This window comes from Crinia signifera, chromosome 2, assembly GCF_055691185.1.
Source record: "Crinia signifera chromosome 2, ASM5569118v1, whole genome shotgun sequence".
NCBI classification, from domain to species: domain Eukaryota; kingdom Metazoa; phylum Chordata; class Amphibia; order Anura; family Myobatrachidae; genus Crinia; species Crinia signifera.
The window spans coordinates 171,262,786-171,283,876 of NC_139218.1; the positions used below are offsets into that span (position 1 = coordinate 171,262,786).

Sequence of the window (21,091 nt, forward strand, 5' to 3'; positions counted from 1 at the left end):
TTGGGATGTGATAAATATATGTATACTTTATGAATGTAATAAGATATGTAAAATTGTAAATTGTGTACATCTACACAGGTTTTAAATCAAGTCTGTACTTTTTATCCATATCTGTGCTGTTTTTCTAGTATTCTGGTTTGACTCTAAAGTCATATTAATTGTAACATTATATACTGTACTTTCCTTTTATAGACACCCTTGAGGAAGGCCATGTGGTCTTCAGCAAGGTGACCTGCTATTTATGGCTGTAACTTAATTGACATATCACTGCCCACTCACCTTAGGGATAAACACTGGAAGTGCTCTAAAACATCATAAATATTGCTCCCCCTGTTCCAACACTATAGGGATCATCAGGGTGGGTGGCGATTAGCAATATCTATGTTTTATCCTTTAATCTCCAATTAGAACTGCCAAAAAACATACATTGGGAAGACTGCATGTACTCTCGTCTTGCTGGGGTTAATAGCTAACAATGGTATATCATATAATTGTGTGCCTCTATTGCATTTACAACTGTAAACGTTGCATTCTACTGTATTTCTTGTAGTTCTAGGATAAACAAATAGCAGTGTTAATTGATTCAGTAACTTATATACAGTAAATATGATACCCATTTCTTTGTAATGCTTTGCATTTATGGTATTACGCATTCCTCAACAAACAAGTTTCCTGGAGTTCAGATAGATATTGATTCTATATATGTCTTCTACAGTAGCTGCAAACAATGCATACGTACGTATTTCAAAATGTTGTGTTTTTCAGATATTGGACTTCACTGAACAACTTGGTGGCTTCTTTGCTCAACTCTGTCCGATCTATTGCATCACTTCTCCTCCTGCTATTCCTCTTCATGATCATATTTGCTCTTCTTGGGATGCAGATGTTCGGTGGAAAGTTTGACTTTGAAGATACAGAGATTCGGAGAAGCACTTTTGACAATTTCCCTCAAGCACTAATCACTGTCTTTCAGGTAACACATAAGGGCTGTTTCACACAGTACGGTTCCTGCCGCACGGTGAAATCCCGTACGGTCAGGGAGCCGCGCCGCACTCAGAATTTTATAATGGCAGGGATGGCCACAGCCCGGCAGCCGTCCCTTCCAGTGGGGGGATCCGGCTGCAGCCGTGCGGCCGGGCCGTGGCCGTCCCGTGTGAATGGACACAATAGTGTCCATTCACAACTGCTGAGTGCGGCACGGCTCCCTGGCCGTACGGGATTTCACCGTGCGGCAGGAACCGTACTGTGTGAAACAGCCCTAACAAATATATTTACTACAAGGAGAAATAGGGAAATATAGTAGTAGTAGTGGTGGTAAGATAAACTAAACAATGAACATTTTGTCATACTAATATTATTATTATTATTCAAAACTGTAAATCCTTTTTCTAAATCAGTTAAATTTTTTATTTGTAAACATTCTTTATATTTATATATAGTAGCTATTACATACATAATTTACTAGGAAAACTGGGTACACATTAGACCAACCCTGGCCAAAAGGTAGATCATGATCTTCCAGTAGATCTTGGGGCATCCGCTGTTAGATCACGACCAAATGTACATAAATACACTTGAACTGATATCTGAGGTCTCAGAACTCCAGCTTTCAGTAGAGCAGCATGCCCCTGCTGTCATAACGCAACCAGAGTTCTGTAAAGAGCCCTCTGCAGCTGCTATACATCACAATGGCCCCACGCTCACAGACTGTACTGCCAGGGTTACTGCTCTGTAAGAGTGGGATGTACTAAACTGAAAATGCGGTAAAAACCCTGTTATCAGATTTTTACAGCATTTTCATATGCTTTAAAGTCCCACCACCGGGTATTCGCCATTTGAGGTTACAGGCGTAACCCTATAGACGCCAATGAGCTTCCGTTTGCATCCCATGCTGCCCCATGGGACCCCTGTCGATCTTCCAGGTGCAGGGAGCAGGAGGCAGAGCCTGGCAGCCCCTGCAGCCATCTGAGTAGGAGACTGCCGGGCACAGTAGGAGGAAATCTGCTCACTCTTGCTTGCTTCTTCGCAAAGGGCAGCTTTTATCACAAGAGCTGCCCTTTGTGATACTAATCGCATATGTTAGTACCGGGATGTATCGGAAATGCTTGGTACATCCTGCTCAGATTGTGTGGGGGTTTAATTGTCTGATATGGGTAGTACAGAGGCTGCTGGAGCACAGCCTCCTGCTGCATTAATATGCCAACCCTAGTATGCGATTCCATGCTGGTGACTTGGTTATCAGCTACTGACTGACTAATATATATATATATATATATATATATTGAAGAAAAACACATCTATAGTGATCAGAAGTGCTGACAAAGGGGGTGCAATTGTGCTTCAGAATTTCACTGCATATGACAAAGAAATCAGGAGGCAGTTAGGGGATACTAGCACCTACGTGAAGATCGACTTCAATCCCATGCCACGGGTCAAAAGAGAGGTTGATAACCTGCTGAATAGTGCGTTGAGCATGGGTTGGATTGACGAGCATCTTCACAAGTTGTTGGTGGTTGAACATCCAAAATGCCCACTGCTGTATTCCCTACCAAAGATCCACAAGACACTCCAGGACCCCCCAGGAAGGCCCATCATCTCAGCGTGTGGGTCTATTCTACAACCCCTGGCACAGTTGGTTGATTTTTACTTGCAGCCATGTGTCCAGGTGGTATCGAGCTATATCAAAGACACTGGGGACTTCCTGAGGGGCCTGAGGGGTCTTGTGGAGCTAAATGATGAGTGTATACTAGCCACACTCGACGTGGCCTCGTTATACACGGTGATACCTCACGAGGCCGGAGTCCGTGCAGTACGGCAGGCACTACAACGTGGTCCATACAGTGGGCCGCCGATTGAATTTATTTGTGATTTGATTATGAAGGTGCTAACGTTGAACCATTTCCAGTACCAGGGCGAGCATTTTATGCAGACGTCTTGTACGGCAATGGGTTCTAACCTCGCGCCAGGGTTCGCCAATCTCTTTATGGCGGAATTTGAAGAGGTCCACATTCTGTACAAGTATGCTGCAAATATAGTACATTACAAGAGATTTATTGATGACCTATTCATGGTCTGGAAGGGGACGGAGGAGTCTTTCCTGGCTATGGTGGAGGATTTAAATAGGCTTGACAGTCCCATTAAATTCACTGCCAAAGTGGATGCAACTAAAATCGATTTTTTGGACGTTACAGTGATTAAAAAGGACTGCCATTTACAATATACGCTGTATCGCAAATCAACCGATAGAAATGCCCTGTTATGGGCTACAAGCCACCACCCTGAGAAGCTCAAGTCCAACCTACCTGTCTCGCAATTCTTGCGGGTTATGCGGAATAACTCCGAGCCAGCACAAGCAGAGTCACAGTTGGAAGAATGTGCTGAGCGCTTCAAAGCAAGGGGCTACAGGACAAGCGATATTGAGCGTTGCTTGATTAAAGCAAGAAAGATAAATGAGGACTCTAGCACTGATGGGCGCAAACGTGACAGTTCAAACCGGATGACCATTGTAATGAAATGTGACAGTGGGTACAACAGTGTCACCAAAGCAGTGCGCAAACATTGGCCGTTACTAGCAACTGATCCTGCCTTTAAATCAGTGAGTCACACCCCACCACTGATAGGAGCCAAGAGGGGTCAAAACCTCAAGGATATCCTGATGTGCCCAAACATGCGCCACACAAAAGACATAGGCAGTTGGCTTCAGCATAAGAACGGCTGCTTTAAGTGCCTGAAGTGCACCACATGCAGGGCACTCATCACGGGGAGTACCTTCTGCCATCCGCATTCTGGTCTAAAGATACAAATTAAACATCATCTTGTATGCACAATGGACCATGTGGTTTATATCCTCAAATGCCCGTGTGGGCTTATATATGTGGGCAAGACCATACGGACTTTCAGGGAGAGGATGAACCAGCACCGGTCTTCTATTCGACTGGCGTATGAGACATCCGGAACAGACAAACCGGTTGCAGCCCACTTCCTTAAACTTAAACATCAAATATCAGCTATGTCCTATATGATAATAGACTGGGTACCACCTCTTGAACGAGGAGGGGACCGTGGCTTCTTGCTTCTAAGAAAAGAAGCAAAATGGATCATGAGGTTGGACACTATTGCCCCAAAGGGCCTGAATGAGTCTAACTCTTTGAGTGTTTTTTTGTGAATTTTTTCCAAAAAAAATTTCCTGAAAAATTACTGCGCCTGGCAATACTTTTGCACATTACGTTTTCCGTGTGTTATATTTATGTTTAGTGTATTTTGTATATATTTCTTTATTTTATTTAGTTTTTATATGGGGGCACTTGTATAGTAAATGTTCCATTTATGGTCAGTTGAATAATTCAAATCCAGTGTCCTTTGCAAATGAAAACAATAATGCTTTGCCATAGATGACATTGTCATTCGCATAGTTACATAGTTACATAGTAGGTAAGGCTGAAAAAAGACTTGCGTCCATCTAGTTCAACCAGGTATAGATATCCAGTGTTATATAGATATATATAGATATAGTGTTATGCATATATAGAGATATAGATATAGTGTTATGCACAGATTTATTTTAATCCTTTTCTATAAGTATAATGCCCAATAGGTGTATTAGAATAATACAGGGTGGCGCTATAAACATTGTTATGTATATATTGGTAATAATGATAAACATCCATATGAGCCTTGTTACATTTGGCATTGTTTTGGATTATTATGATGATCAATTGCGTGTTTGGAACGCATATGCGCACTTAGAAACCCTCCCTTCCGGCTAATGGAGCGCATCAGGCTATTGCGCAACTCCATTAACCTCCCCGCCTAAGCTGACTACCGATCATAAGTTCCCGTCCGTCTGTTTAGACGGGATATCTGGCCATTGGAACACAGATGAACCGCAATGCGGAAGCGGAAGTCTGTGATACGATCATACAAGGTTGTTAGTGTTAACTTCCTGGCGGCGGCTTGTAGTGAGGCTTGGAGCGCACGCCAGCGTCCATGACACGCAGGGCTACCGCAACTATGCAAGTATATTGATAATGGTGGATGCTTTCTGTGCGTGATCTATATGTGACTGCAATGTTTTGATGGCAGATAGCATGTAATATTAATATAGTACATTTAGGGCTATGGTAAGCCTGGTTTTATAATGTGATTGGATTACTTCCTGTATATTGCAATGGGAGTGGCTATGTGACACTGGCTTTGGGTATTTAAGGACCATTGGAACAGATTGGTAGTTGCATGCAGAGGAGGCAGCAAAGGGGGTCTTGAAGAAGGTCCAAGGAAGGACCGAAACGTTGACCTGTACCCACTGTCACACAATGGTGTTGTTATCGGTATGTGATTAAAAATTGCTTCTGCAAGCAAAATCCGGTGAGTGCCCCATCATTTTCTCTATTTTATATATATATATATATATATATATATATATATATATATATATATATATATATATATATATAAAGTTTTGTATAAAGAGCACTCATTTTTCTTGGTAAAGAAAGTGATTATACTTAAGTACCATCTCCAATATACTCAGTACATACTCAATAGGTGGACCCTCGTAAGAACCTCTTAGAAGGGCAGATTTCACTGCTTTGATGCCCTCTTTGTGTGGAATAATTGTGTACAATGAATTAACATCCTTTGTACACAATAGGCACCCAGGGTCCAAGACACCCAGACCTCTGATCTCCTCAAGGAATTGCGAGGTGTCTCTGAGATAGGTCGGGGTGGCCTGAACCAGTGGTTGCAAATAATGGTCCAACCCTTTGGCAAGGGGTTGGAGGATGGAGCCCCTAGCTGAAAGTATTGGGTGCCCAGGTAGATTGGCGAGGGACTTGTGTATCTTCGGTAGCGTATAGATTATCGGGCATACCGGATTGTCACACCAGGGGTCTGAGTCGCGGAGACTGAGACCTCTGGTGGGGACCTGGATCGGTATCTGAACCGGGGAGGTTGCAGAGGACCCTTTCGCATGTGATGCGAGACAGTGCACCCAGAGCCAGTAAACAGTCAATGGTAAAATACAACCAGGTTTTATTTAGCAGATGGTTGTAGATAAACAGGCAGTAAAGTATGCAGGAGATATGATACAGTCTATGCAGATAGCGATACTTTACAGATGGATGATGATGATGTGGAATCGATGGTGGAACATCGGATACGGGTATCGGATATGGCAGATGACTGTGGGTCCGGAATGACGGACGGGAGATGACTGTGGGTCCGGAATGACGGACGGAAGCAGAAGATCCGGAATATCGGACTAACGATGGAACATCGATGGTGGATGATGCTGGAGCATCGGAAGGACCAGAGTCCCGGAGCTAGGCTTGGTCGCTGGGCTGTAGAGGCAGGATCACAGGCGATGGAATAACCTGGACTTCACAGGAGATGGAACAACCTGGAACACACTGCAGCATGGAAGACAACACCAGCAGAGAATACACTTGTACAGAGACAAGGACAGCTGACCATACACTGGAGACAACTGAAGCACTAGCAATGGTTCTGAGAGCTCCCAGCATACTTATCCCCACTGGGTGGCCAGGATTGGCCGAGGAAGTATGACAGGGAGATCAGAACCAACAGGATTGGACAGCACAGACATGTGACTGGGAAAGAGTGTTTGTACAAGCCATGCTTGTGGTCAGGAGCATTAACGAGTGCAGCTGTAGTGAGCTGATGCATCAGGTCAGACTGCAGGCTTTGCTTCACAGCTGCAGCATTAAGGAGTTACTGAAGAGACTGTGGAGAGGCACTAGAAGGTAAAATAATGTCTGTTTTATCCAGATCGTGACAGTACCCCCTCCTTCAGGGGTGACCCCAGGACACCTCTTTGGCTTGCGTGGAACTTGGTATGAAAGCAATGCGGAATAACACAAAACTTCATGGTAGGAGCTTCCTCTCCTAGAATTCTTCGTCGTCAGAAGCCAAACTTTGACCATCAGACTGAGTAGACCACTCTGCATCACTGGTACCCAGATTTTCCCCAGCGTCGGAAGCAGAACGGCAACTAACAGACTGGGATGGACAAACGGAGAGACCCGGATTGAGTCCAGATCCATAGACTGATGGGTGTTCAGATAATCCAACTGGAAGTTGGACTGTGCTAAATGCACTTGGAGTCGTTGAAAAGCAAGAGTTCATATCTTTGCTTGTGACACTGGATCTCCCATTTGGGAATTTTATCCTGGATACTCCTTTTGAGGGGCACTTGCTAGAAGTCCTTTTAGGGGTTTGTGAGTCCCATACCCCTCTTGTAGGGCTATTGGCAAAGATACCCTTAGAAGCTTGTAATTCCAGTAACCTATTTGAGGTTAACAAACCAGATGACTCTAAAATCACTTCTCGCATCTGAACCTTAGAGCTCTTCTTTCCCTGAAGGCGAGACCTAGGGAACAAGGAATGTCTTTGTGGAATAGACCCTTTTCGGGGTCTGCGAATAGGGCAACCTTCAATAAGATGCTCTGGACTTCCACAATAGAGACAGAGATGATGCTTTCTGCGAAGCTCCCGTTCCTCTTTGGAGAGCCTGCAGCGCAACTTGGGTCGATATCCCTCATTCAAAACAGGAGGTAAGACATCTGCATACCCTTTACACTGAGGGAACAGAGAATCAAGAAACCTAGGTTTTTAGAAAAAAAACCATCGGGCGCAAACACTAGTATGGTCACACTTATGGAAATAGAGGGATGGTAGAAGAAATAGTAATTGGCAGCTCCCAATTAGCAAATTGGATATATTTGCCAACTAGATACAGGGGAAAGCAAGAAGTGTGTACTGGTAACTGTACACAACCAGAGAGCGCCAAACGATTGGGGAAGGTACAAATGATTTTTATTTTTATATTAAAAGTGTATAAAACAACATTATATCAAATTCTAAACACATAATAATAGAATATAAAATTTATAAATGAAAAGACATATTTACACTCAATGTGAAATCGTAGCAGCAGTCAATAGTCCCAATTGCGGGTATATGCTCTCCTTTGAGCCAAGGTTTCTAATACTGAGTGTCCAGCTTAAAGATGATGGTAAATAGCGATCGATTATAAACAATTTGATGCAGTCTGCAGACTGCTCAAGCCACTCTGCCAGCTGACGCCGCCTGTTGACGAACAGCTGATTTTGTATTGAGCAGAGAGCGAGCTGTCTGCCTCGGCAACAGCTTGGATGGCACACGCTGAATTGCCGGAGACTTTTGCACAACAGGTATGACAAGTGCACTCACCCAGGCTTATGTGATTCTGCCGACGTGCGGCTAGCGTGGTTCTTGCTGTGACGGCTGGGGAGGCTTGGTGCTTAAATCAGCTGGTAAGCAGGAGATGATAGGAAACCTTTGTGAAGGAGCTGCTGGAAAGGATTTCACGATTAGAGTGAGATTGGTCTCTGTATCTTGTATCCAAGATACAGAGACCAATCTCACTCTAATCGTGAAATCCTTTCCAGCAGCTCCTTCACAAAGGTTTCCTATCATCTCCTGCTTACCAGCTGATTTAAGCACCAAGCCTCCCCAGCCGTCACAGCAAGAACCACGCTAGCCGCACGTCGGCAGAATCACATAAGCCTGGGTGAGTGCACTTGTCATACCTGTTGTGCAAAAGTCTCCGGCAATTCAGCGTGTGCCATCCAAGCTGTTGCCGAGGCAGACAGCTCGCTCTCTGCTCAATACAAAATCAGCTGTTCGTCAACAGGCGGCGTCAGCTGGCAGAGTGGCTTGAGCAGTCTGCAGACTGCATCAAATTGTTTATAATCGATCGCTATTTACCATCATCTTTAAGCTGGACACTCAGTATTAGAAACCTTGGCTCAAAGGAGAGCATATACCCGCAATTGGGACTATTGACTGCTGCTACGATTTCACATTGAGTGTAAATATGTCTTTTCATTTATAAATTTTATATTCTATTATTATGTGTTTAGAATTTGATATAATGTTGTTTTATACACTTTTAATATAAAAATAAAAATCATTTGTACCTTCCCCAATCGTTTGGCGCTCTCTGGTTGTGTACAGTTACCAGTACACACTTCTTGCTTTCCCCTGGAACAGAGAATCTACTGCTTCCATGGCAGTTGTACGAACTGGGAGTGTTTTCTTACGCTTAGGGTAGACAGATATCATGTGTGAAGGAGCCCCGCAGTAAAAGCATAACTGTGCCTCACGGCGAAGTTGACGCTCTTCTGGAGTCAGGCGAAAGCGATTAACCTCCATAGGTTCTTCCTCTGTCTGGGGCATCGGAGAAGGAGGTATAAGGAATGTAGAAGATGGCGTCTTAACATGATAATTTTTACCTCGTTCAACTGCCCTCTCTCTGAAACGTAAGTCCACCTTGATACATAAAGAGATGAGGTCGTCAAACTTAGATGGTAGATCACGGGTAGCAAGTTCATCTTTAATTCGATCGGACAGACCATGCCAGAAAGCTGCATACAGGGCCTCGTCACTCCAGGAAAGTTCAGAAGCTAATATCTGGAACTGAACTAGGTACTGTCCAACAGAACGGGACCCTTGCCGGAGGCGGAGAATCTCCGTGGAAGCAGAGGTTACACGCCCAGGTTCATCGAAGATGCGCCGAAATGTAAGGACAAAGTCTCTGTATGAAGACAGAAGAGCATCAGACCTTTCCCATAGTGGTGATGCCCAATCTAGGGCGGAGTCAGACAGGAGAGAGATAATGTAAGCGACTTTGGTTCTCTCTGTGGGAAAGTTGCTGGGCTGTAACTCAAACTGGATTTCGCACTGGTTCAGGAAACCTCTGCAAGCTTTTGGGTTCCCATCAAACTTGGTGGGGGTGGACAGGTGAAGATAAGGAGCAGCAGGGTTCACTGGAGGAGGAACTTCTGCTTTGGGAACACGGATAGTCTCTGGACCACTTAAAGTGGCCTGAATTTTATCCAGCCTGGCGGACAGACCTTGAAAATGCTGAATCACCTGACCTTGCGCCGCTTCTTGCTGATCCAAGCGGGCACTGAGAGTGGTCTGATTTTTATCCAGCCTGGCGGACAGACCTTGAAAATGTTGAATCATCTGACCTTGCGCAGCTTCTTGCTGATCCAAGCGGGCACTGAGAGTCTCTGGGCCACTGATGGTGGTCTGTAATTTATCCAGCCGAGAGGACAGGTCTTGCAGGTAGTGGATCACCTGACCCTGGGCCGCTTCTTGCTGGTCCAAGCGGGCAGCCAGTTGCATGGCGCTGGGTGGTGATGCTTGGCCTGAGGCTGGATCCATCTGGCTAGTGCTTACTGTCACACCAGGGGTCTGAGTCGCGGAGACTGAGACCTCTGGTGGGGACCTGGATCGGTATCTGAACCGGGGAGGTTGCAGAGGACCCTTTCGCATGTGATGCGAGACAGTGCACCCAGTGCACCCAGAGCCAGTAAACAGTCAATGGTAAAATACAACCAGGTTTTATTTAGCAGATGGTTGTAGATAAACAGGCAGTAAAGTATGCAGGAGATATGATACAGTCTATGCAGATAGCGATACTTTACAGATGGATGATGATGATGTGGAATCGATGGTGGAACATCGGATACGGGTATCGGATATGGCAGATGACTGTGGGTCCGGAATGACGGACGGGAGATGACTGTGGGTCCGGAATGACGGACGGAAGCAGAAGATCCGGAATATCGGACTAACGATGGAACATCGATGGTGGATGATGCTGGAGCATCGGAAGGACCAGAGTCCCGGAGCTAGGCTTGGTCGCTGGGCTGTAGAGGCAGGATCACAGGCGATGGAATAACCTGGACTTCACAGGAGATGGAACAACCTGGAACACACTGCAGCATGGAAGACAACACCAGCAGAGAATACACTTGTACAGAGACAAGGACAGCTGACCATACACTGGAGACAACTGAAGCACTAGAAATGGTTCTGAGAGCTCCCAGCATACTTATCCCCACTGGGTGGCCAGGATTGGCCGAGGAAGTATGACAGGGAGATCAGAACCAACAGGATTGGACAGCACAGACATGTGACTGGGAAAGAGTGTTTGTACAAGCCATGCTTGTGGCCAGGAGCATTAACGAGTGCAGCTGTAGTGAGCTGATGCATCAGGTCAGACTGCAGGCTTTGCTTCACAGCTGCAGCATTAAGGAGTTACTGAAGAGACTGTGGAGAGGCACTAGAAGGTAAAATAATGTCTGTTTTATCCAGATCGTGACACGGATGTTCCACAGTCAGATATTCATCAGGTCTGGTTTGCATATCAGTGCTGATATACAGACCACACTGTGCTAGAAGCACTACAGCAGACAGCGACTCCCCAGGCAGGGAAGAGGAACTGCATGGGTTTTCAAAGATAGCGGGTGCTAGAATGAACACTAGTCTCCTCGTCAATCCAACCCTGTGTAAGGCCCATTTTTAATCAACCTTGGTTTTAATGGCCCCCATAGGGCTAGAAGATAATTCAAGGTAGGTGGTATCATCACTCAATTGCCTCCTGATCTCCTTGTCCTAGTCAGAGAAATCTTGCAGCACAATTGAACCGCCTTTATCAGCGTTGCGTATAACTACAGAGGTATCCTCTTGTAACTCCTTTAGTGCTGCTCTCTCTGCCGGTGACAAATTATCAAAGACCTTCTTATTTTTGGCCTGTTCTTTACAATTCTGATCCACTACCCTCAAAAAGGTCTTTAGGCTTGCATTGGTACTGATTGGGTCATGTATGTATGTATGTTTTTGAAAATCTTTTTAACATTAGGAGTGGTCAGAGATGTTTGCATATTTTTGTTGTCAAAATGCTCTCGAAGGCGGAGCTTCCTCCCCATTTTAAAGTGGTCGACGGACCACTGAAAAGAGTTACATTTATATGTGGGGATGAAGTTCAAGCCTTTTGAGAGCAATGTGCTCTCTGATTTAGTGAGGGTTTTCGAACAGAGATTAAAAATCAATTCCTGTACCCCCTGAACCCTCCTGGTTGTCCTCTGCCTTGATTTCCCACCCCTCCGCGGGTGCGGTCTTTTGCACGCCGACTTAAAACGTCTCGGTGGGTGGGCCTGTTTCTTTGTTCTAAAAAAGATGAGGATGGCCGTTGGTACGAGGTGCCCCGGGGGGGTGGTAAGCTATCCCCTGTGTCAGTCTCGGAAGAAGAATTGGATACCTGTGACTCAGGTTCTCTGAAGCGTAATTGTCTAGAATGGTACCCTCCTCGGTACCTATACCCAGAGGGTTGGGAAGAGCCCTCCCCAGTTAACCATTTGTATACACCAGTGACGTGCGGTGATGTTCATGGTTGGTGAGGCAAACAATGTGTTCATTTAAAAACACACTTATTTTACAAAAACACACAGTACACACCTCTCACTTTACACAAATACACAGTTATACACTTCTGTCCCTTAACACAAACACACAAACACACACAAACACCTGTGCCAACTAAAAAATACACAGCCCCCACCCTCCACAAGTGCTAAACACACATTTCTGTTTAAGGCACTGCTTCCCCAAGTAGAACTGGCAGCAGCGTTCCTGGGACAGGGACCCGGAGACAGAGACAGAGTGCCGGCGGGAGGCGGAAGCGGGATCCCGGACACTGATAGCAGCGTGAGCTGGCAGCCCAGCCCGACACCACCATTTCCCCGCCCGCAAGTCAGCGCAGCCCGGCAGGCCAGCATGGCACCGCCGCTCCCCCCTCGCTCGCCCGCATTATAAGTCAGCTTGACTTCACTGCAGTGCAGAGGAGCCCGGCACGCCAGCCCGGCACCGCCGCTCCCCCCCCCCCACTCCCCGCCCGCCCGCATAACAAGTCAGTGGACGAGCCAGGGCTCCTCTGCATGCAACAGTACTATAATATAGGCGGCACCTATAGAAGTTCCTTGGTGGTAGTCAGGGATGTGTTTTCTGCCTATATGAAAGCACGCCCCTGTCACTGAGACAGCGCCACTGTGCCCAATCACATCTGTCTCAGTGACAGGGGTGTGCTGTCATATAGGCAGAAAAGCACGTCCCTGTCACCGAGGCACCGCTATAGGTGCCGCCTATACAACTTTTTTAAATGAGCTTTTACCAGCTCGGTTCTTAGCCCTGCCCACTGCCCGCCCCTGACAGTCCATAACTGTAATATGGACAGCGGGAGGCACCGCTCTTGGTGCCTCCTAAACTAATGAATAAAAAAAAAAATAGAGTCAACATTATAATAATAATACAAAGCATATACTTATGACACATAATATGTGTCATAAGTATTTTCTTTGTATTTTATTATTATTTTAATCATTAATGACAGGGGAGGCTCTGCGTCCCCTGCCTCCCCTGACTGCACGTCCCTGGTATACACCATGTCTCTGGTAATCGCTTTCAACAGTCTCCAATTTTTTCCTCTTGAAGGCTATTAAGTCTGTTTTGTACTTATCTATTTGAGATTGTATACGTCCCAGCCAATCCTCAGACTTATCAGCCTTCAGTGATTCTTTTTCATACTCAGAGATTTCATTTTTGATCTTTTTCAGCTCTGAGCCCACCTCCTCTACGACCAGTGCAATCAAATCAAGAGAGCATTTATTGAGTACTCCACACCATCGGACGCAAAAAGCTGTATTGCGGTGACCGATGGTGGGAGTATTATTAATTCTAAATCCTCTCGGAATACGTTTCTTTCGATAGTACTCGGAGAGGAATTGCCCGTGTAATGTTAAATCTATCTCCCTTCTTTTCAATCTATGCAATTTATGAAAATGATCAGCAGAAGTAGCAGAATGCAATTGAGCAAAATCTAACTCAGTAAAAAGTATTTTATCTATCTCGTCATCAGTCAAACTGATTTGAATATTTTCCGCATCACTCAGGGCGATTTCATCCAGCCCCAATAAGCTTGTCGCCATTAGTATACACACTCCACACTTTATCCAACCAATTATGGTATTGCTACCAGGACTCAGCAGTAATATTACAATAGTTGAAGCAAATCTTTAGACACAAGCCATGTATCGATTAGAATAAATAGATAAATAGGTGAAAAAGTCCACTTCTGAGGTATAACTCATTTCCATGCAAGAATTTTAGATATAAATCAGTTCCACGTTAAGTTTCACATCCACAGTATTTTTATGTTATTCAATTGTATCCAATGGGTGCACAGTCCAGGAAACACAGCCCATATAGGTGAATCTCCATATATATGAACTCATAGAACCGGCACACTCAATCCTCAAGTTTCAACAGCTGGGGTGCCACATTCAGGCTTGCAGTCCCAGGGGTACAGCCAAATATAAAGTTTTGTATAAAGAGTACTCACCAGTCTTCCAACTTAGATGCAGGTAAAATTTATTAATACATCACCAAAGTCTAAATGTAGTTGCCGACATTTCGAGCCACTGCGGGCCCTTTGTCAGGACCAAAGATATGGATGGGTCACAGCCCCAGAAGTCAATTTCACCATGATCACTTACACTGTATAAATACCCTTGAGGCAGGAAGTGCTCCCGCTGTTCGCCAATTAACCAATAAACATATAATATCGCGGTCAAATCCACTACAGCGCATATTTAACCATAGGGAATCATGTCTGCATATTCTGTAGTTTACTTACAACTTAGTAAATCGTGTAGCAAGAGGCATCCTAAGGCTAAATACTGCTCCCTCCGGCATGCGTTCCACTGCCCTGGAACGCAAATACCGGAAGACGCCACAGGCTACCTAACACGTGTGCGTCATCACCTTCTGACGCGCACCCGGAAGTGGCATGTACCGCTCGCTCAATGTCCCCGGGGCGCTCAGTTGCCTTTACTAGAGTTCCTACATATTGGCAGAATGGGGCACGATTGACATCCTGTCTTGCGTTTCATGGCACAAGCCTGAAACACACTGCCATGTTTGGTTAGCACTGTCTATGTTTAACAGGTTTTAAAGGTGCAGAGAATAGTTTTAGTCTACATAGAAATGTAGGTTTGAAAGTTTAAAGGTACAATCATAATATATGCCTCCATAAAGATAAATAGGTTTAGAGGTGCAAAGAATGATTTTTGCCTACACGGAGGTGTAGGTTTAAAGGTACAGAGAACCACTGGTTCAGGCCACCCGACCTATCTCAGAGACACCTCGCAATTCCTTGAGGAGATCAGAGGTCTGGGTGTCTTGGACCCTGGGTGCATCGAAGCAGTGAAATCTGCCCTTCTAAGAGGTTGTTACGAGGGTCCACCTATTGAGTATGTACTGAGTACATTGGAGATGGTACTTAAGTATAATCCCTTTCTTTACCAAGAAAAATTCTATGTACAGTTAGCGGGGACCGCTATGGGTTCCAATGTGGCCCCTGCCTTCGCTAACTTATACATGCATGAGTAGGAGCAAAAGCACATATTTCCGCATTTCTCTGGGCAGATTAAATACCTTAAGAGATACATCAATGAAGTTTTTCTCATCTGGCTAGGTGATGAAAGATATTTTATTAAAATGGTCAACACTTTAAATGAATTGGCAACACCGGTGTGTTTTACTTATGCCTGTGACTCCAAATCCATGAACTTCTTGGACATTACTGTTTTGAAAAATGGAGCATTCCTGAGCTACAGTACACTCTTTATCAAAAAGTGACAGATAGGAACACTCTGCTTTGGGCCACGAGTCACCATCCAGATTCTCTAAAATCGAATTTACCAATCTCGCAATTCCTTCGGGTTATGCGTAACAACTCCGAGGAAGATGCTATGGAGATCCAACTGGCAGAATGCAAACAGAGATTCCTAGTTAGGGGGTACAGCCTCAAAACAGTTAATAAGAGCATCACTAAAGCAAGGAAAAGGTTCCTGGAACAAAATTTGGTCCCGAAGGAGGTTACAACAAACCCAAGGATGATCATCAATACCCACTGTGATACCAACTTTAAGAACACTGGGTACAGCTCCTCCGCTACTGAGCGTTAACAGAGGACCAAATCTCAAGGATCACCTGTTGAGACCCAACAAAAAACCTGCAAAAGCCAACCAAGATTTGTGGCTCACAAAAAAGAATGGGTGTTACAAGTGCCTGGGATATGCCACTTGTCGGGCACTAATTACAGGCACTTTTTTCTGTCATCCACATAGCGGCACGAAAATCTATTTAAAACATCAACTGTACTGCCAATTAGACCACATTATCTACTATCTTATTTGCCCATGCGGCCTAATGTACATTGGCAAAACTATCCGAACCTTACGGGAAAGGATCAAGCAGCACAGTTCCTCCATCCGGTTGGCCTATTCCACTGGTACCACCGATAAACCCGTGGCTGCACATTTTATTAAAGAGAAACACCAACTATCGACTTTGAGATATATGGCCATAGATTGGATTCCCCCCCCCTAGAGGGGGTGATAGGGGTCTCATGCTTTAAAAAAAAAAGCCCAGTGGATCCACCGGTTGGATACTGTGTGCCCGAGAGGCCTGAATGAGAAGATACATACTGTATGAATATATTCCTCTAGAGAGGTTTTATATCATTTTCTTATAAATACAGTAGTCAAGTATTTTGAAATGACCATGCCTTTGCCCAACTTGAAAGCGAGTATGTGCTTGTAGTCATCACACTTCACAATTAAGTAAATATATGAATTAAGTAATATATGAATTTAGTAGTATATGAATTGATCTTAAGAATATGTTTCCAGGACGTTAACAGCAATAGGTTTTGATTTTAACATTGGCTGTACAGTCTGAGAGTGACACTCTGAGTGAGTTGATCCCCAGTGTGTTGCCCTTCGGACTTTGCAGCTCATTTCTAATTCAGTGTTTATGTTGTTTGTCTATTATATGATACATTACTGATGAATGAGATGTAAACTTGAGGCAGTAAGTTACCAGCTGATCGCCAGTCTCTCCAAAGGTTTTTCTAAAAATTATTCTCTGTACCTTTAAACCTACACCTCTGTGTAGGCAAAAATCATTCTTTGCACCTCTAAACCTATTTATCTTTATGTAGGCATATATTATGATTGTACCTTTAAACTTTCAACCCTACATTTCTATGTAGACTAAAACTATTCTCTGCACCTTTAAAACCTGTTAAACATAGACAGTGCTAACCAAACATGGCAGTGCGTTTCAGGCTTGACATGATTCCCTATGGTTAAATATGTGCTGTAGTGGATTTGACCACGATATTATATGTTTATTGGTTAATTGGCGAACAGCGGGAGCACTTCCTGCCTCAAGGGTATTTATACAGTGTAAGTGATCATGGTAAAATTGACTTCTGGGGCTGTGACCCATCCATCTCTTTGGTGTTGACAAAGGGCCTGCCTCGGCAGCTACATTGAGACTTTGGTGATGTATTAATAAATTTTACCTGCATCTAAGTTGGAAGACTGGTGAGTGCTCTTTATACAAAACTTTATATTTGGCTGTACCCCTGGGACTGCAAGCCTGAGTGTGGCACTCCAGCTGTTGAAACTTGAGGATTGAGTGTGCCGGTTCTATGAGTATATATATATATATATATATATATATATATATATATATATATATATATATATATATATATATATATATATATATATATAGTAGATGATAGTAACCCCATGGGGTGAATTACCGGCGTGGCACTCCAGGATTTGTGAAAAAACTGTTTATTTGTGCAACAGTTTCAGGGAGTAAATCCCCTTCTTTAGGCAGACAGCATAACAAATGATCACAGTGTATGTAATAGGGCACCTCCTTCCTCTATGCAACACGCCGGCGGACTGGCTCAGAGCGGGAGCCATCACTGGCAGGAAGCGGTCAGCGACGCACTTCCAGGTTCTGGCATCACCTAGCAACTACTAGCATGCCAGAGCCCTTTGCCAAGCACACAGGTTTGAGTTGATGTTAGCAAGTTGCTAGGCTGCCAGGTGCCGTGCTGTGGAAGAGAATAGGGAGAGTGTGGCCAGTGAAACATACAGTGCTGTGAAAATTAAAAAAAGACATTTTAAACATACATACACAAACATACATACACATGTATAAAAACACACTGCAGGGTGTGAACAGTTAAGTGGTTATAAAGTGAGTATACACTTTAGAGTAATTATAACTCAATAATCAATGAAAAAAATTATAGCTCATTAGAACATATGGCAAACATCTATCCAGACTGACTCCAGCATAGATGCATTGACATAGCGGTGATGTCATAGCAATAGCTGACGTCTGGTGCATTAATGATACCTGAAGGGTTAATGATTAATAGGACCCAGCTATGGTACAAAAGTACATAGGAAATTGCATATACAGACTGGGGAACAAGATTAAACTAATACAGTGTGTTCCACATTATTCTCTCATTAAGTACGTTAGGTAAAACCGTGTTCAGTCTGTAAATCCATCTTGCTTCTAAGCGGAGGAAGGCTTTCTGTTGGTCTCCACCTCTGGGCATGGGGGGGGGGAGTACATGATCGATAATAAACTATTGTAGAGAGGATAGGGCATGGCCTTTCAATTTGAAGTGGGGTGCCACAGGTTGGTCCATAGGTTTGTTTTTAAGTGCTGCCTTGATGGCCAATTGATGGGTAGCCACCCGTTCCTTAAACTGGCGAGATGACATGCCTACATAATAATGCCCGCAGGGGCACACAATAATGTATACTATGAACTTGGTGCTGCACGTTAGGACATGACGAATGTGATCTACTTTATCACAATGTGGGTGTTTAAAGGTAGTGCATTGGACCAAATAGTTACAAGTGGTGCACTTAATGCATCTATAGCACCCCGGGGGTTTGCTATGGCGGGTGGATGGTCTATTGTCCTCAAATCCTATGATGTCCATGTGTACCAGCATGTACTTTAAGTTATGTCCTCTTTTATAGCAGGTCATAGGACAAATTTTAGAAAAACAGGGAAGTTTCTGGTCTGTGGCTAAGATTGGCCATAGCACTTTGCTGGCTATGGGGATGATGCTGCTATTAGTGTCAAAAGTGGTAGTCCAAGGGAAAACCGGTGTTTTTGCACTTTTGGAGCGAGTGGATTTTAAAATTTCATCCCGGTTCAAGCGGAGCACTTTTTTTTGTCCGATTGTAATGCCGTTAGCTTATAATCACGTTCATGGAACTTGTGGTTTATTATATCCAATTGGGCTGGTAGAGATTCAATGTCACTGTAGATGCGGGTGGCTCTAAGCATTTGTGAGAATGCTAGTCCTTTCTTCAGTGGAGGTGGATGGTGGCTGCTGGATAGCAGCAATGTGTTACGGTCTGTGCTTTTGTAAAATATGGTGGTATTAATTATACCCTGTTTGAGTAGAACCGTCACATCCAGGAAATTGATTGAATCACGACTCCATGTGAAGGTGAACTTCATCGGACCGGGCATGTTGTTGATCACTGTCAGCATAAACAGGTCATCAATATATCTACATAGGAGGGTAATGTTCTTTTTTGTGATCTGTTACGTGATGAATATGCGCTCCTGTTCAATCATGTATACATTAGCGTATGCAGGTGCCACGGCCGATCCCATTGCACAACCGGCCTGTAGGAGGTAAATTTGCCCATCAAATCGAAAGTAATTTCGGGTTAGAACCAGTCTCAGAAGTTGTAAATATAGGACTTTGTCAAATGTAAAATCTGTGCCTAAAGTGTCCAGAAATTTCTTCGTGGGCAGGAGCCCCTAGTCATGGGGAATGGACGTGTACAGGGACGTAACATCCATCGTACACATAATGACCGTGGCAGGTAATACTGGAAGATTTTTAAGGCGGTTCAAAAAGCTGGTTATATCCAAAAGATGGGTTTCTTGAACCACTACATGTGGTTGGATAAGAGTGTCCAGTAATTGAGAAACTGGTTTCTCAATTACTGGACACACTATACAAGAGTATTTATTATATTTAAGATCCAGATCCAGAATTTCTCATGGATCTTGACCTTAAATATTCTGGTACCTGCTGGCAGGGCCAGATTATAATGGGGGCACAAGGGGTCAGTACCCCTGGGCCCCCCTCTAGCTAGGGGCCCCCTGTGGTTGGCATGTATTTTTTTTATATATATATATTTTTTTTAGCTAAAGATTTTGTGCATGGGAGTGGGGTAGTGCTACAGCTTCACCTATCTGCCAATGTGACAATGATTAATGGTGCTGAGCATTGGGAGCCAAGGCACACTGATTGCACAAGTGTGCAGTGCATTACTGGGAGTTGACTAAGTCCCATGACACTTTGCACCAGAGGGCAGAGGCTGAGATGTATGCGCTGAGCTCTGATTGGTGGAGCTCATTACATGCTTCTCAGGCCCATGGAGAACAGCAACAGCAGCCTAGTCATGGGAGGGTTTTTAATCAGAGGCAGCACTGAGACTGTGAGGTCTCCTACAGAATAAGGTGCAGAGGGATAAACACAGGCTTTTCATGTGGTATGTATTTATGTGTGTGTGTATGTGTATGTGTATATTATAAGGGCACGGTAGTGCCCTTATATTAAGGCTGAATCCAACAAACGGATTTTTCCCATAGGGAACTTTTCGGATGGGGGCATGGTGTTTGAGGGACTGCACCTCAAAAGTGACTGGGCGTACTGAGCTGAAATTTGGCATGTACGCGTAGAATCGTCAACCGGTGCTGCGTGCCAAATTTCAGGGCGAAATATTTAAAAATGGCCAATTGGGAGCGATCTAAACTTCCAACTGCCAGTTTTTTCCTGACACTCGCGAAATGACACTTTGTCACCCATGTTAGTCTATGAGGTTTTTTTTGGGAAGGCATAACTCAGGGTAGAGGAACAATTGAGACTTGGGGTTTGTTTTATTAGGTAGATATTGTCCCAGTGGAGTGCCTTTTGGGGTTGAGGATTTTCAGATAGGTACAGTTTTTTTATAATTTAGTGAAACGTCCCCCATTATAGAGATAGGAGTTATCAACTTGTTGCGCAGCCGCAGTAGTTATCAGCTGGGGGAGTACACAGAGTGGCTTCTCTCTGGTGTACCAAGATGGCCGACTCCTGCTCGCAAACTGAAATTATTTTGTGTAAGTGTAATTAGTGGTGTTTATGTTATACATGGGGGTGGGGATGGAGGGGTGGGGGGCGCTGTGTGATTATTTGCACTGACACTGTTTTAGTGACTGAGTTTAGTAAGGTACTTCTGTGCCGGAGGTACGGGTGTAAGCTGAGTGACGTCAGCTAATTTATTCA

General features: G+C 44.3%; 1 protein-coding gene across 1 annotated transcript in view; it reads left to right on the top strand.

Moving 5' to 3' along the window:
* CACNA1S (calcium voltage-gated channel subunit alpha1 S) overlaps window positions 1-21,091 on the top strand; it is a 761,524-nt gene that overhangs the window by 325,729 nt on the left and 414,704 nt on the right. Inside the window, exon 13 of the mRNA XM_083173194.1 lies at window positions 766-973. Coding sequence (XP_083029320.1) covers window positions 766-973 — 208 coding nt within the window. The remainder of the gene's footprint in view (window positions 1-765; window positions 974-21,091) is intronic.